The sequence below is a fragment of the Onychostoma macrolepis genome, chromosome 21, assembly GCF_012432095.1.
Source record: "Onychostoma macrolepis isolate SWU-2019 chromosome 21, ASM1243209v1, whole genome shotgun sequence".
NCBI classification, from domain to species: Eukaryota; Metazoa; Chordata; class Actinopteri; order Cypriniformes; family Cyprinidae; genus Onychostoma; species Onychostoma macrolepis.
In genome coordinates, this window is record NC_081175.1 from 5,940,888 (window position 1) to 5,955,962 (window position 15,075).

The following is a 15,075-nucleotide window of genomic DNA, read 5'->3' on the forward strand; positions in this document are numbered from 1 at the left end:
ACATTTGCGCGGGAATGATTAAAATTATGCGGAATACCTGCAATCCTGCGCGGACATTCAGACTCTGTTATTGACAGGAGCGATGCGTGTCAAACTCACTGTCGGAGAGGAGAGCGAGACGCAGCTTGTATCGGTGTATATAGGGTAGATACTGTGGGAAATGAGTAATGGAACAATGTCAGATATTTCAGTATCGGTACCAAAATATAGAAATTTATGATAACACTACCATGTAGTTTGTTTCTCCAACCTTTGAGTCCATAAATCACGCTCAGCTCCCTCACTGTCTGATCAGCTCTTCAAAACCTGCTGCAGCGGCGGCTTTTCCCGCGGTTCAGATATCAGGGCTTTTATTGGTCCATTTACGATCGGATATCTTTATTGGCTACTGAAGTGCTGTCAAAGGTTTGAATATCAATTCAAATTGTGGGCCTACTCAGTAACGAACTATGATTTAAAAGTAACGAAGTAGATATTTTGCTTAATTTGTACTTAAGTACAAGTAAAAGTACAGCTTTTAAAAAAACGACTCAATTACAGTAACGTGAGTAGTTGTAATTCGTTACCTCCACCACTGAATTTGGGCTGCTCTTGGTAGATTGAGTTGGTTAGTATGGAAATGAACTTTGATGGGATTGAGCTCTGACGCTTATTTGCCCTGTTTGGTAAATCTGGCCCTTAATGTCTAAAATCAGTTGTAATGTGGCCAAAAAAGGGCCAAATTCACTAAAAATTTAAAGTGGTCATATGATGCGATTTCAAGTTTTCCTTTCACTTTGGAGTGTTACAAGTTGTTTGATATGATCCCTGAAGTTGCGAAGACTAAAGTCTCAAAACCAAAGAGATATTCTTTATAAAAGTTAAGATTTGACCACGCCCCCCTAAAACAGCTCATTCTAAAAAAAGTGGCAACCTTTATTTCAAATATATTTAAATATATTTCCTCATATTTTCTTTATTTACTTATTGATTATTTATTTATTTATTTTTTAAAATCAGTTTTGGAAAGTTGCACCACATGACAATTTTAATCTTCTACATATGTCTTGGTATAAAAAGGTCAAATTATTTGATATTAAGAATCTTACTGACCTCTGACAATCATGAGGGTCTTTAGGGGCCCAGTCTATGATATAATGGCCTGTTATATGTTTCTACATGTTTTATCAACATGACTTCACCTCAAAACTTTTAAAATCCCTAAATTACATAATGGTTTTGTGTATGTATTCTGAACATTAAAGCCATTAGTATCTTACTAACAAACCATCATATTTCTTCAGTTTTGTTACAGTCAGATGGGCTCTTATCTATGCATTTTTTCTGGAGATTAGTTTTGTGCTTATATAAGCTACATTTAGAGGCATTTTCACCCCTGCATGTGTCTCACAATGGGAGCTGTTATTTAAGTAAACACAATTCTGAGTAAACGCACATCATCCAATCACAAGATGATTTTTGCCGCAACAAAAGCCAGTCTGGGACACTGTCCCAATTGGCAGTTTCAGCACTCTCCTCTTGTCCAACTGGCTGTCTGTTTCTCTGCTGTAGGATCACGCGGACATCGAGTGGAAATTTGCTCGTACCAAGCTGTGGATGAGCTACTTTGATGAGGGAGGGACTTTACCACCACCCTTCAACATCATACCTAGTCCGAAGTCTGTGTGGTACCTGTGTGTGTGGCTGCACTGCCGTCTGTGCGAACATGGAGAGCCTAGACATGAGGAGGAGTATAAACACGAAAACCTCAAAGAGTTCACGGTAATGCACTGCGATCTTTCATTGTGTATGCAGTGTGGGTGGCACATTATAGCTTTCACTCAATAATTCTCACACAGTCCTTGACAAAGCAAACAAAACAGCATAATTGTCATTATAAAATAGTGATTTTTGAAGAATCACTAGAATTAGGGAAGGCAAGCTACTCATCATTATTACTCATACTTTGTTAACTCTGTCTCCCCAAGTATTATATTTTGTTTGTGCTGTGCACATGATTTATATCTCAAAGCATGCAGTTTATTGAGGAAAGTTTTGCTAATCTTTTTCAAAAAATCTGATTTTAGGATGATTAAATAAGCAAAAAGAAAAAAAAAGAGAGAGAGAAGGGACCAAGCCATCTACAAACCTTGAATATACTGTAGCTATTTCGACTTCAGCCAGTAAGCAACCATTCAGAAAACCATTGCAACCACCCTGGAGTTCCTTTAAGGTTCCTTTAAGGCAAGTCAGTTCACATGGCAGTCATATTGTCATAATGCTCTTGGGTGGCTATTTCTACTCACACAAGAGTAGATATACAGGTGCATCTCAATGAATTAGAATGTCGTGGAAAAGTTCATTTATTTCAGTAATTCAACTCAAATTGTGAAACTCGTGAATTAAATAAATTCAATGCACACAGACTGAAGTAGTTTAAGTCTTTGGTTCTTTTAATTGTGATGATTTTGGCTCACATTTAACAAAAACCCACCAATTCACTCTCTCAACAAATTAGAATACTTCATAAGACCAATAAAAACATTTTTTTTAGTGAATTGTTGGCCTTCTGGAAAGTATATTCATTTACTGTATATGTACTCAATACTTGGTAGGGGCTCCTTTTGCTTTAATTACTGCCTCAGTTCGGCGTGGCATGGAGGTGATCAGTTTGTGGCACTGCTGAGGTGGTATGGAAGCCCAGGTTTCTTTAACAGTGGCCTTCAGCTCATCTGCATTGTTGGGTCTGGTGTCTCTCATTTTCCTCTTGACAATACCCCATAGATTCTCTATGGGGTTCAGGTCAGGCGAGTCTGCTGGCCAATCAAGCACAGTAACACTATGGTCATTGAACCAGCTTTTGGTACCTTTGTCAGTGTGGGCAGGTGCCAAGTCCTGCTGGAAAATGAAATCAGCATCTCCATTAAGCTTGTCAGCAGAAGGAAGCATGAAGTGCTCTAAAATCTCCTGGTAGATGGCTGTGTTGACTGTGGACTTCAGAAAACACAGTGGACCAACACCAGCAGATGACATGGCAGCCCAAATCATCACAGACTGTGGAAACTTCACACTGGACTTCAAGCAACATGGATTCTGTGCCTCTCCACTCTTCCTTCAGACTCTGGGACCTTGATTTCCAAATGAAATGTAAAATTTACTTTCATCTGAAAAGAGGACTTTGGACCACTGAGCAGCAGTCCAGTTCTTTTTCTCCACAGCCCAGTTAAGATGCTTCTGACGTTGTCTCTGGTTCAGAAGTGGCTTGGTAGCCCTTTTCCTGAAGACGACTGAACGTGGTGACTCTTGATGCACTGACTCCAGCTTCAGTTCTCTCCTTGTGAAGCTCTCCCAAGTGTTTGAATCAGCTTTGCTTGACTGTATTCTCAAGCTTGCGGTCATCCCTGTTGCTTGTGCACCTTTTCCTACCCAAAATCTTCCTTCCAGTCAACTTTGCATTTAATATTTAATATGCTTTTAAACAGCCACACCTTTCAGTAATGACCTTCTGTGACTTACCCTCTTTGTGGAGGATGTCAATGTTCGTCTTCTGGATCATTGCCAAGTCAGCAGTCTTCCCCATTATTGTGGTTTCAAAGAACAAGAGATACCCGGAATTTATACTGTAGGGATGGTCATTAATTGAAACTGTAATATTTTGAGATACTGATTTTTGACTTTCATGAGCTGTAAGCTCTAATCCTCAAAATTAAAACAAATTTGTTTAAAATGTTTTACTTTACATGTAATGAATCTAAAATATATGAAAGTTTCACTTTTTGAAATAAGTTACAAGAAAAAAAATGAACTTTTTCACGACATTCTAATTTATTGAGATGCACCTGTATTATAGTGAAAGAAGACCAAAATCGTTTTTTTTTCTCAGAATTACATACATTGACTATAACATATTTCAAATCAGAAATACTGTATAATCTATTTCAAAAAAACTATTTCATCATAATTAGTGCTGCTTTGGCCCATATCACTCAAAAAAAAAAAAAACATGTACATGCTAATTGTAGACTATACAAACAGGCTCATTTAAATGTAAAGGTATGGTCACCAGGGTTATTATAGTTCATTAAAACTAAAACCATAAAAGAAATACATTTTTGTTACTAAAAATAAGCATTAAGTGAAATAAAATGAGTTTTTTTACAGTAGTTTTTTTTTTATTACAGTATTTTTTCCCCACTGCTTTACAAAATAAAATCAAAGTGTGACCTCTTTGAATGGCCTATTAACAATCTATCTAACAATAAAAAATAAAATAAAAAAAACTCATACAAAAAATATTATTTTTGCATATTTTAATAATAATTTAATGCAATAATAATAATAATAATTTTAACATTAAGGATGCAAATAAACCTTCATAAATCCTAAACTGCCTTTGAAATGATTTTAAGGCTGTCCTGCCATTAAATAATGTTTGGATTGATCCTGCCAGTGCTTGTCTATTTGGCGTCCAGCCTCAAGTTGCCCTAGGCCGATGTTGGTTGCTAGGCAACCCCGCTTCAACTGTACCAATTCCCGAGACATCTTTCGATCAGTTGAACTTCTCTCCACTGTGAGGTAGGCTCTACTGTTTCTGCAAGCGCGCTCACCCACGTTCTCCCACACAAAGCACATGGCGCACACAGTTTTGGGTTTAACAATCATTATGTAAGGCTGCTATTATTTATTTTTGAATTTGTAGCTGGCGTTTCGGTGAAGAATAGGCATGTCAAATGCTTTCAGAGGGTTTCGGGTCATTTCAAAGAACAGTTTGTGTGAAAATGAAACATCTGTCATTATTTACTCAACCTCATGTTGTTTCAATCCTGTATGACTTTCTTCCATGCATGGAATACAAAGCCAGTAGATTTTAAAAGATAGTGCTGGTCGCTCTTTTTTTATACAGTTACAATGAATGGGGACTGGAGCTGGCAAGCCTTTTAAAAGTAAAAAGTTACATGTTATATGGTTTCAGAAGTCACATGGACCTCTTTAATGGTACCCCTTTTAAAGCTTCAAATCTTATATCCTTTTCATTGTCATTACACACACACAAAAATTAACTTCTAGCACTATATTTTGTGTTCCACGGAAGTCAGTCATGCAGGATTGGAACAATATGAAGTTGTAGAAATTTACATTACATTACATTACATTACATTTAGTCATTTAGCAGATGCTTTTATCCAAAGCGACTTACAAATGAGGACAATGGAAGCAATCAAAATCAACAAAAGAGCAATGATATGCAAGTGCTATAACAAGTCTCAGTTAGCATCTATCTCTTAGGAAGAGATGTGTTTTTAGTCGATTCTTGAAGATGGCTAAGGACTCAGCTGCTCGGATTGAGTTGGGCAGGTCATTCCACCAGGAGGGAGCGTTTAATTTAAAAGTGATTTTTAATTTTTTTAAATCCTGTCGGCTGTTAATGATTTCAACTCAAAAATCCAAAAAGACTCTTTGTGACAATTTTCTATCACGGTTACCACCTCTCCGATGCAAAAGAACTCTCTCAATGCCCAGGAATTTGAAATCAGAAAAAGAATGTTTTGCAGACTCAAAATGTCAAAAAAACGGAGAAGTGTGATCTTGTCTCCTGATAGCACTCATATGTTCAACAATTCTAGTGCGCAATGCACGTTTTGTTTTACCAACATACAGTAAAGGGCAAGAACACAAAAGTCTCATAAACTGGCTATAGGGCAGACCACGTTTCAAAGACACGGGATGAGCACTCTTTGCATGTAAAAGAGTTTCCTTTCTATACAGAGAAGATACAAGTTGGCCATTAATAACAGATGTTTTTGTTTGTGTCCAAAAAATTCATGTCTGCTGTCCCCACATGATAGGTGAACTTAATGGATGGCCTAAGACAATTCATATAGATGGCAAAAACTTCGAAATCACTAGCAGAGCCTTTGTAAATGATGAAACAGTCATCAATATATCTTTTGAACAATACCAAATTATTGATAAAAGTATTATTAGTAAAGATATATTGATCTTCAAGATAGCCAAGATATAGGTTTGCATAGTCAGGGGCCATAGTGGCACCCATTGCTGTGCCCTCAATTTGTAGATAAAATTTCTTCTCAAAAAGGAAATAGTTCTTTGTCAAAACCAATTCAGCCATATCCACAATACATTTGGTTGGCAGACCTTCATCATCACCCTGCTAAAAAAAACAACAAACAAAGCCCAATAGAAACCATCACAGAAATTCTAATGGTTTCCATTAAAATACCATTATAAACCATTAGCTTTTTCCAGTAAACCCATTACAAAATACCTTTTTGTAGTGTGTTTTGGGCATTTTTCCAATAGGATTTAACATCCCACCAATAGAATCCATCACATACCAGTAGACACCATTATAGTTTCCATTAAAACCAATACAATTCCCATTATAACCATTAAAACCATTACATTTTCTATTGTGTTTTGGGCATGGTTCTATTGGTTTTTTCAGCAGGGCACTGTGCAAATCAAGAAAATATTACAATGCCAAAAGACCCTCAGTGTGGGGAATGTTAGTGTATAAAGAGGTCACATCCATTGTAGCAAGTATAATGTCTTCCTCTAGATCTTTTATGACTGACAGACATTGAAGAAAGTCTCTGGTGTCTCTAAGATAGCTGGGAAGAGATGTCACTTGAGGCCTCAAAACAAAGTCCACAAAATTAGAAAGTGGCTCTGTTAAACTATTAATACCTGCCACTATAGGTCGTCCAGTAGGATTTTTTAGATCTTTGTGGACTTTGGGTAAGATATAGAATACAGGTTTGGTTGGAGAGCTGTTGAAAACTGTCGAAAGACTTCGGAATTGTAGAGAGGTCTGGGCAAAATTACTAAGCCACCCCCTTTATCTGCAGGTTTAACCACTATCCTTGTCTCTGCACAATTTATCAAGAGCATCTTTTTCTGATTTCGATAAATTGAACTTTTGCATCGCATCTCTTTCCAGCAATCTACAGAAGGTATTCATTGAAGGATTTGTGACATAAGGACAAAAGGTGTTCTTAGAAATTCCCACAATCACTGTTAGTAATTACATTCTCTTGATCTGTTCTCACATTCGTATAGAAACATTTCAGTCTTGGAGATTGAAAAAATTTGAACAGTTCAATTTTCGTTACAAAATTACCTGCTGTTCTAGTGGGAACAAAACTCAACCCTTTTTTCAAAAGACTTCATGGGGCTGGAGTTCCTTGCCTGTGAGATTGAAGATCAAGTTGTCCTTTGACAAGCACCCCTCTTTTGAGTCAGTTGTGACATTCCTCCTCTCGCCAGCCCGTCTACCCCGACGGGTCTTCTTCGTCATAGTTGGTAATGGCGTGAGATTTTCCGATGATTATCTAAGAACTATTTCCTTTTTGAGAAGAAATTTTATCTACAAATTGAGGGCACAGCAATGGGTGCCACTATGGCCCCTGACTATGCAAACCTATATCTTGGCTATCTTGAAGATCAATATATCTTTACTAATAATACTTTTATCAATAATTTGGTATTGTTCAAAAGATATATTGATGACTGTTTCATCATTTACAAAGGCTCTGCTAGTGATTTCGAAGTTTTTGCCATCTATATGAATTGTCTTAGGCCATCCATTAAGTTCACCTATCATGTGGGGACAGCAGACATGAATTTTTTGGACACAAACAAAAACATCTGTTATTAATGGCCAACTTGTATCTTCTCTGTATAGAAAGGAAACTCTTTTACATGCAAAGAGTGCTCATCCCGTGTCTTTGAAACGTGGTCTGCCCTATAGCCAGTTTATGAGACTTTTGTGTTCTTGCCCTTTACTGTATGTTGGTAAAACAAAACGTGCATTGCGCACTAGAATTGTTGAACATATGAGTGCTATCAGGAGACAAGATCACACTTCTCCGTTTTTTTGTCATTTTGAGTCTGAAAAACGTTCTTTTTCTGATTTCAAATTCCTGGGCATTGAGAGGGTTCTTTTGCATAGCAGAGGTGGTAACCGTGATAGAAAATTGTTACAAAGAGAGGCTTTTTGGATTTTTGAATTGAAATCAATAACAGCCGACAGGATTAAATGAAGAGATGGATTTTGCATGTTTTTTATAAAGGGAAATTGTTGGCATGACAATTATCCCTCATTGATTAAGATCAGCTGTCAACAATTTGCAATTGTGCCTATGTGTTGTTGCTTTTTTGCCTCATGAGCACTGACTGCCAAATCGGTTGTGCGGATCACTCCGCTGTGGCGACCCCTGATAAAAGGGAGCAAACCGAAGGAAGAGAGATATGAAAAATAAAAAACTATATTTTCTGATTGAATTTTTCAGTGTGTGGACAAATTCAGCTACCTATTGGACTAACAACTTTCTTCTTTTTGTTCTACGCACCTGAGAACTTTTTGTTCATTTTGAGCGCACACAATTCTTGCTTGATTAACAAAAAATATTTTTCGAATATATATTTTATTTTAGCTAGTGACATGCATTTCCATTTTTGTTTAGTTTAACTTAAAGTTCTAAAATAATTAAAACAAACTAATAAATGAATAAAAACCATATATAAAAATTTAAAGATAATGAAAATGACAAAAACACATTTTAAAATCAAAGTGAAAATATAACAAAAATAAATTCAAAATATGAATTAAAAACTATATTAGTATATCAACGATACTAAAATAACAGAAATAGTTCAAACTATTTACCTTTGGTTCATAAGTATTACATAATGCCACATATGTATTGTTGAAATTTGCTATTGTTGTCTGTTTCAGGAAAGGCATGCCGATAACCTCATTCAGAACCAGCACTACCAGGTAATGACATTTGGCCGTTCCCATCACATTTTGGCATCCGTGTAATTAATCCGTTTCCCAGCATGCTGTTCATGTTAACAATTCCAACAGTTTATTTAAATGAGAAAACAAACATTAGCCTATGGGCATCATGCATATTAATGAATTATTAGAGCTTTGCACATTGTATTATTTGCATGTCTTTTCGTCAATGATAGTTCTAGGTGCTTACAAACAGAAACATCACGTAGAAGGGATTTTAAATCTGTTTAAAATAAATAGTGCATGATCACACTGAAAATAAATATTATGTTAAATTGTTAATCAGTACATATTCATTACTTGCTCTAATTGCATTACACCCTGTCCTGCTTTGAACTTTATAACCACTGAATCCCTGCTGATTGCTAATGCATTAATACATAGCCATCCAGACTCCAGCAACCTCTGGTGCAGGTCGCGACACTGTAATGAACATCCATTATGAAACAACACAGCTGCCACTAAACAATGTAACGTATGTGAACGCAGGGAGGAACTTGAAGCAGTAATCACACTTCTCTCATTTGTAAGCTTTTTGGAGGATATTTAAATAGTTATGCACTATAGTATATAATGGTAATTCACAGTGAAAAGGGTGCCAAAACACCATAAATGATGACGATGCAACATTATCAGAGAATGACAACTCTTACATTTACACAACAATGATTGTACTAAAACTGAAAAGTTTTTCCTTTTGCGCTTTTGAAAAGTTGTCAAACTTGACAACAACGTAGTCAAAATGACCCCTATTCACAAAGGAACTACAAATACGAATACTACGCATTATGCATGCCAGGCCCGTAGATGGCGATGTCACTTTGTAAAGAAAGAAATTTTTATAGCTTATATGGAGTTGATAACATATCATTTTCAAAAAATTGCACTTTGAAGCCGTTTTCAAAAGTTTGCAATTTCAGGCCCCCAAACGCTCTTGTCGTTTAAATGAACGGCCAAAACGAATTAAAAAAATTCAATTTTTTGTTGAAAACAGTGTTGCGTAAAACCCCCGTTAAATTTCAAATCTACTGAATGGATTTACAAGATATAGCAGAATATTGAGTCATATGACGTTTTTTGATACATTGTTTTTTTTTTTTAGGTTGACAGCTGTGCTCGTTATCTTGTATAGCAAGAGCTGTATGATGATTGTTCAAAATCTCTTATGTTGTGTGAAAAAAAAAAAAAATAGTATCATACAGACTTGTTCTATTAATCAGGGTCTTTCGTGAGTGTGAGGTTGTATATAACTGCTACAGACAAATGTTTCTCCCCAACAATTAAGAGCTGCAGTAGCGGATATTGCACTAGCTGTTATTTTGTTGTTTTGCGTAAGCGTGTTTAGAGAGCCACCGCTGGCTCATTCTTTATTGGATATGCAAATAAATGCTAATGAATGCACATCCAGATTTTCACCTCCAGCTAATACATATGTCATGAATATGCCCAAAACTGATTTTCACCGCTTATTAAACTGAAATCACAAAATATGCGCATGCCAATCAAATTCAGAGCCCATCACCCTATCTCACCCCATCCGAGAATAAATCATCACCTCCTTTGGGGATGTGGAAAGTTCTTGTGATTCATATTGAAGAGGAAAACAGGGTTATTTGTAGATCAGAATGTAATACGTCAAGAAAAACGTATTGAAGTCCATCCTGTTTGTGTCTGTTTTTAGGAGGTGATCAGAAACTTGGTAAAGCGATATGTTGCAGCCATGATCCGCAGCGCGAAAACAGACGAAGGGCTGACAGAGGAGAACTTCAAGGTATGAGGATTTTTATTTTTTTGGTTATCTTATTCTCTATATAAGCATTTATAGAGGCCATGATGATCTCATTTGTATTTGTGAAGTGTTCATTTTTATCCAAGTAGTCAGTCATGCAGGGTTGACTGTTACATGTGGTAGAAACACACTTTAGAAATTAATACTAATGAAATCAACGCTGAGTAGATACACAATATGAACCATTTAAATATTATTTATAGAATAATTTAACTTTGAATTAGAGCTGCAAATTATTTAATTCATAATTATTTACTGCCTATTAAGCCGAATTGCTATAAAAGACTACAGTGTTTAGTAAATATTTACCGTCAGTATTGTTATTGTTAATAATTAAATTAATAGTTCGTTAGCCCAACTGTACACTGTTTAAAGTGCAATACAGCAACTTCTATAAATATAAAGTTTGGTTGATGTGCGATCACAGACGTGGGTTCAAACATGGCTCATCCAATCAAATTTCAGAGTGGGAAACTTTATCTTATAAAATTCATTTTGCTTGCAATTCATAGCCTAAATAGCGATTTCCTTTTAGGACCTTTCAGTGCAAAGTGAACTAGGTACAATATGACAAAACTACATTTTATTGGTTGCTTGGTTCTCCTGTATATTAAACCTCAGACATTTGGGGAGAGACTGATTATGGAAGATGATAAACTCAAGATACGATTCATCCCTAAAGTCTGCAAGGAAAACCATAAGAACCAGAAGTCATGAAGCTAATGTCATAACGATAGAATATTTTCTGTAATTAGGCGGTGCAGTTTACGCTCCGGTAATTGCATTCCGTTTCTCTGCACTCAGGAACTTAAGCAGGACATCTCCAGCTTCCGCTACGAGGTTCTTGACCTGCTGGGCAACCGTAAACCATCGCGACGCACATATTCTTCTAGTAGTGAGGCCACTCAGCAGGATGAAACAGCTGAGCCTGAGGAAGAAGAGGAGGACGAGGAGGGAGATAGGCTCGGAGGACCCAGAAGTGGGGATGGGGGAGAGTCGTCCAGATCCAAAGCATCTACATCCTTCTCCCAGTGTTACAGGAGAAACCGAGAGTCCCAGTTCAGCGTATCGGCTCTCTTCAAGTCCATGTCGGGACCGGCCAGAGAAAGACCGGAAAGCAATGGCTTGAGGAACAACATATCCCACTCGTCTGCATTTGTGCGGACCAGCAGCCGCCTGCAGCGCTTTTCTCGCTCCAAGAAAAACTCTTTGCAGCGTTTGGGAATGCTAATGTCTCGTATGAACGGACACATCCCGGACCAATATGTGGAGACCCCGGGAGATCAGCAGTCCACATACAGCATCTCAGACCAAGTACCGCAAACGTCTTGGCATGGCCCCCAGATGCTGTCGAAGGTAACTCTGAGCGAGATGCACCTGCACACGCTGGGACTGGGGCCACCTGAGACTGAACAGAACCCAATGCAGGCCACATCTCAACAGTCAAACGGCAGGGACAGTCTCGTCCTCCGGCCGCCCAGCCACTCACTGCCCCCGCTGCACTGTGCTTCCAGCCTGACCGCCTCCAGCGCTCAGCTCTTGGCCTCCAGTGATGATCTGTGCCATGGCTGGGTGGGACCCTGTGACAGTTTGGGCTCCTCCAGCTGGGAACAAGAGGACTCGGTTACGACACAGCTGTAGAGGCGAAGTCAGCTCATTAACGTAATGTTTCACAGCTTAAGGCAGGAGTCTCCAACCCTGCTCCTGGAGAGCTACTGTCCTATCAATTTCAGCTCCAACCCCAATCAAACACACCTGAACCAGCTATTCAAGGTGTTCGGGGTTACTTGATAATTATAGGCAGGTGTGTTGAAACTGACATTTGCTGGATGGTAGTTCTCCAGCAGCAGGGTTGGAAATCCCTGTCTGAAGGTGACTGGTTCAAAGCTTCAACAACAGTCAAGGGACTGAGACACTCATACTTTAGCATCTTTATGCTTTGCACACACCAGGCCTTATTCACAAAACACGAGCAGAACGAATTGTGTAAAAACATTCGTAAAACGTCAATGCAAGTGTCAGTGCTACCATTTACATATCGCCGATCCTAACAATTAGGAAAATTTGTTCGACTTGTGTTTCTTGATTGAGGCCACTGGGAATTTATATTCAAAAGTGAAGTACGTAATTTCTGTTTTTTTTTTTTTACAATAATGCCTAACACCCCCTCCTCCTCCCTCCTCCTCCTCCTCCTTCCTCTCCCCTTGGTTGGATACTCTGAAGTAAAGTGAAATTGTGGGCTGCATCTGAAATCACATTCTTTCCTACTATATAGTAGACAAAAAAAAAAAAAAAAACAGTATGTGAAAAGACTGAGTAGTATGTCCAAGTTCATAGTATTCATAAAACAGTATGCAAAAGGTTCAGAAGTATGCATCCAGTGGACACTTTACTATCCCATGAGGCCTCGGGAGAGGATTTGTGAATAGGAAAATAGCAGAATATACCAGTGAAGCGACGCAACTGATGCTGTTAGGTTGCATGAATATGTCCGGATTACATTCATACTACACACATTCATACTATATAGAAAAGTGGTTCCCAACCCCGGGGTCACTGAAGATTTGCAAGGTGTCACCGAGCTTATTCCAGTTTGAGGGTTTCAAACAGAAATGGTTGCAGTTTGAACAAACCACAATACAATTTTAGACGTGTAATATTACTGTTTAATATTTTAATTATCATTAAAGGGGTCCTATTATGCTCTTTTACAAAGTCTTGATTTTGTTTTGGGGTGTACTAGAACATGCTCTCATGCTTGGTGGTTCGAAAATTGCATTATTTTTCACAGAATTTACATTATTACAACACCTCTCTCCCCAGCCTGGCACAAACGGCTTGATTAGTTCTGGGTTTGATGGAGGCCTGCCTTCCGAAAAACGAAATGTGTTGTGATTGGTTAGCTGTCCCAGTGCGTTGTGATTGGCGAACAGCTTAGATGGTGTTTCAGTACTGCCCCGCCCCTTGCCAAAGCAGCAAGTTAGTCAATGGCCGTTTCTCAAACGGAAGGCTGCATCCTCCGAAGGTCGCATTTGTAGGCTGCATACGTCATCAAGCCGGGTTTATTTCAGTTAACCGAGCATTACATTTGCGAGTCAAAAGCATATTACAACAATTTACACTTAACTAAGAATAATAGTCAAATTTATAACCATTAATATACTATAATAAGATCTTCTTTGTGACGTATGCAGCCTACAAATGCGACCTCCGGAGGATGCAGCCTTCCGTTTGAGAAACACACAATATTGCCATATCAATTCAGACCCCGAGAATATTGAACAAGAGGATCGCACGGATATTGCAAGACATATTAAAGTGGTCACGTTATTGTTGTTGGTTTTTTGTGTGGCTAAATCACATTTTGGATATGATGTCAACAACAGCTTAAAAATAACTACATTTACTATGTACAGATAAGTGCAATGGTAATATGTATTGTTTATTGTTAATTCTAACATTATAACATGAATTGCAATGTTGTACACGAAACAGAGCTCCGCTCACAAACGCTGCTTTATCAGACATTACATGCAAGATGAAATGAAAATGACATCCAAAATTTTCTGAAAACAGTCGGTTTCCTTCAGAAATACAGTGATATAAAATTACCCGCACCGGGTTTTGATTTTGAAATGTGCAGTGCTCAACCAAGTGTTCTCCCGCCAAACATTCGAATTGCCGTAGGCGGGATTTATTTTAATGATATTCTAATGGGTCAATTTGTGATATCACAAATACAGAAAAACAGCTTTGTAGTCCAAACGAGCCGTTCGTTGTAGTTCTTGAAAAGGGATTTTTAAAAAAACGAAATATCTCCCTTTGGAGTTTGAGATTTGTAACTTTGTAATCTTTTTATGCCCAAAAAGATGAAAAAGCATAATAGGACCCCTTTAAAAACATTTTTGATTAACTTACCGCGTTTGGAAAAACTCACTGTAAACACTGTCCAACAGTAAGCTAGTTACAGTCTCATGCAGACATAGCATAAATGAATTGAATGAATGCATCTTTGAAGGGAACCAACTGCCTTAAAACAAATTTCCATTGCATTTTCTTGTCATCTGAATGTTCCTTTTCATTGCAATGCTGCTTTGTTTACAGCAGCCACCAGGGAAACAGCTTTTGCTGCTCTTCCATAAGCACCACCTGCTGTCAGACAGTGGATTTGCATTTTCATTCACCCCATCTGCTGTTTTTGTTCAAGCCCATGCAAAAAGCAGACTGAATTTTGGTGCACTGTTGTAAAGTTTAACCGGTTGATGGAAAATAAGCTAATGTGCGTTCTAAAAATCTAAATTTGGATAAGGTACCTAGAAGTATTAACAGAGCAGATAAAATACTATTACAAATAGAAATGGTTTTGATTCATATCCATCATTTTGATTCATATAGTTTGGAATGAATTGACTTTGGACAGAGCCATGATCTATGCATATGTGTAGCATAAATACATACTACATTTACCATGTTGGCATTAACATAT

The 15,075-nt window shown here is 37.8% G+C and overlaps 1 protein-coding gene across 3 annotated transcripts in view; it reads left to right on the forward strand.

The window, feature by feature from the left end:
• The window catches only part of LOC131528883 (short transient receptor potential channel 5-like), a 31,545-nt gene extending 18,845 nt beyond the window's left edge, over positions 1 to 12,700 (forward strand). Inside the window, exons 7-12 of one of the 3 annotated variants that reach the window (XM_058758336.1) lie at positions 1,552 to 1,693; positions 5,775 to 5,782; positions 6,467 to 6,511; positions 8,738 to 8,779; positions 10,482 to 10,571; positions 11,394 to 12,700. In XM_058758336.1, coding sequence (XP_058614319.1) covers positions 1,552 to 1,693; positions 5,775 to 5,782; positions 6,467 to 6,511; positions 8,738 to 8,779; positions 10,482 to 10,571; positions 11,394 to 12,230 — 1,164 coding nt within the window. In that variant the 3' untranslated portion in view covers positions 12,231 to 12,700. Of the gene's footprint in view, positions 1 to 1,551; positions 1,762 to 5,774; positions 5,783 to 6,466; positions 6,512 to 8,737; positions 8,780 to 10,481; positions 10,572 to 11,393 lie in introns of all 3 variants that reach the window. The other 2 variants (XM_058758335.1, XM_058758337.1) reach the window with 2 other exon arrangements.
• The last annotated feature ends 2,375 nt before the right edge of the window (positions 12,701 to 15,075 follow it).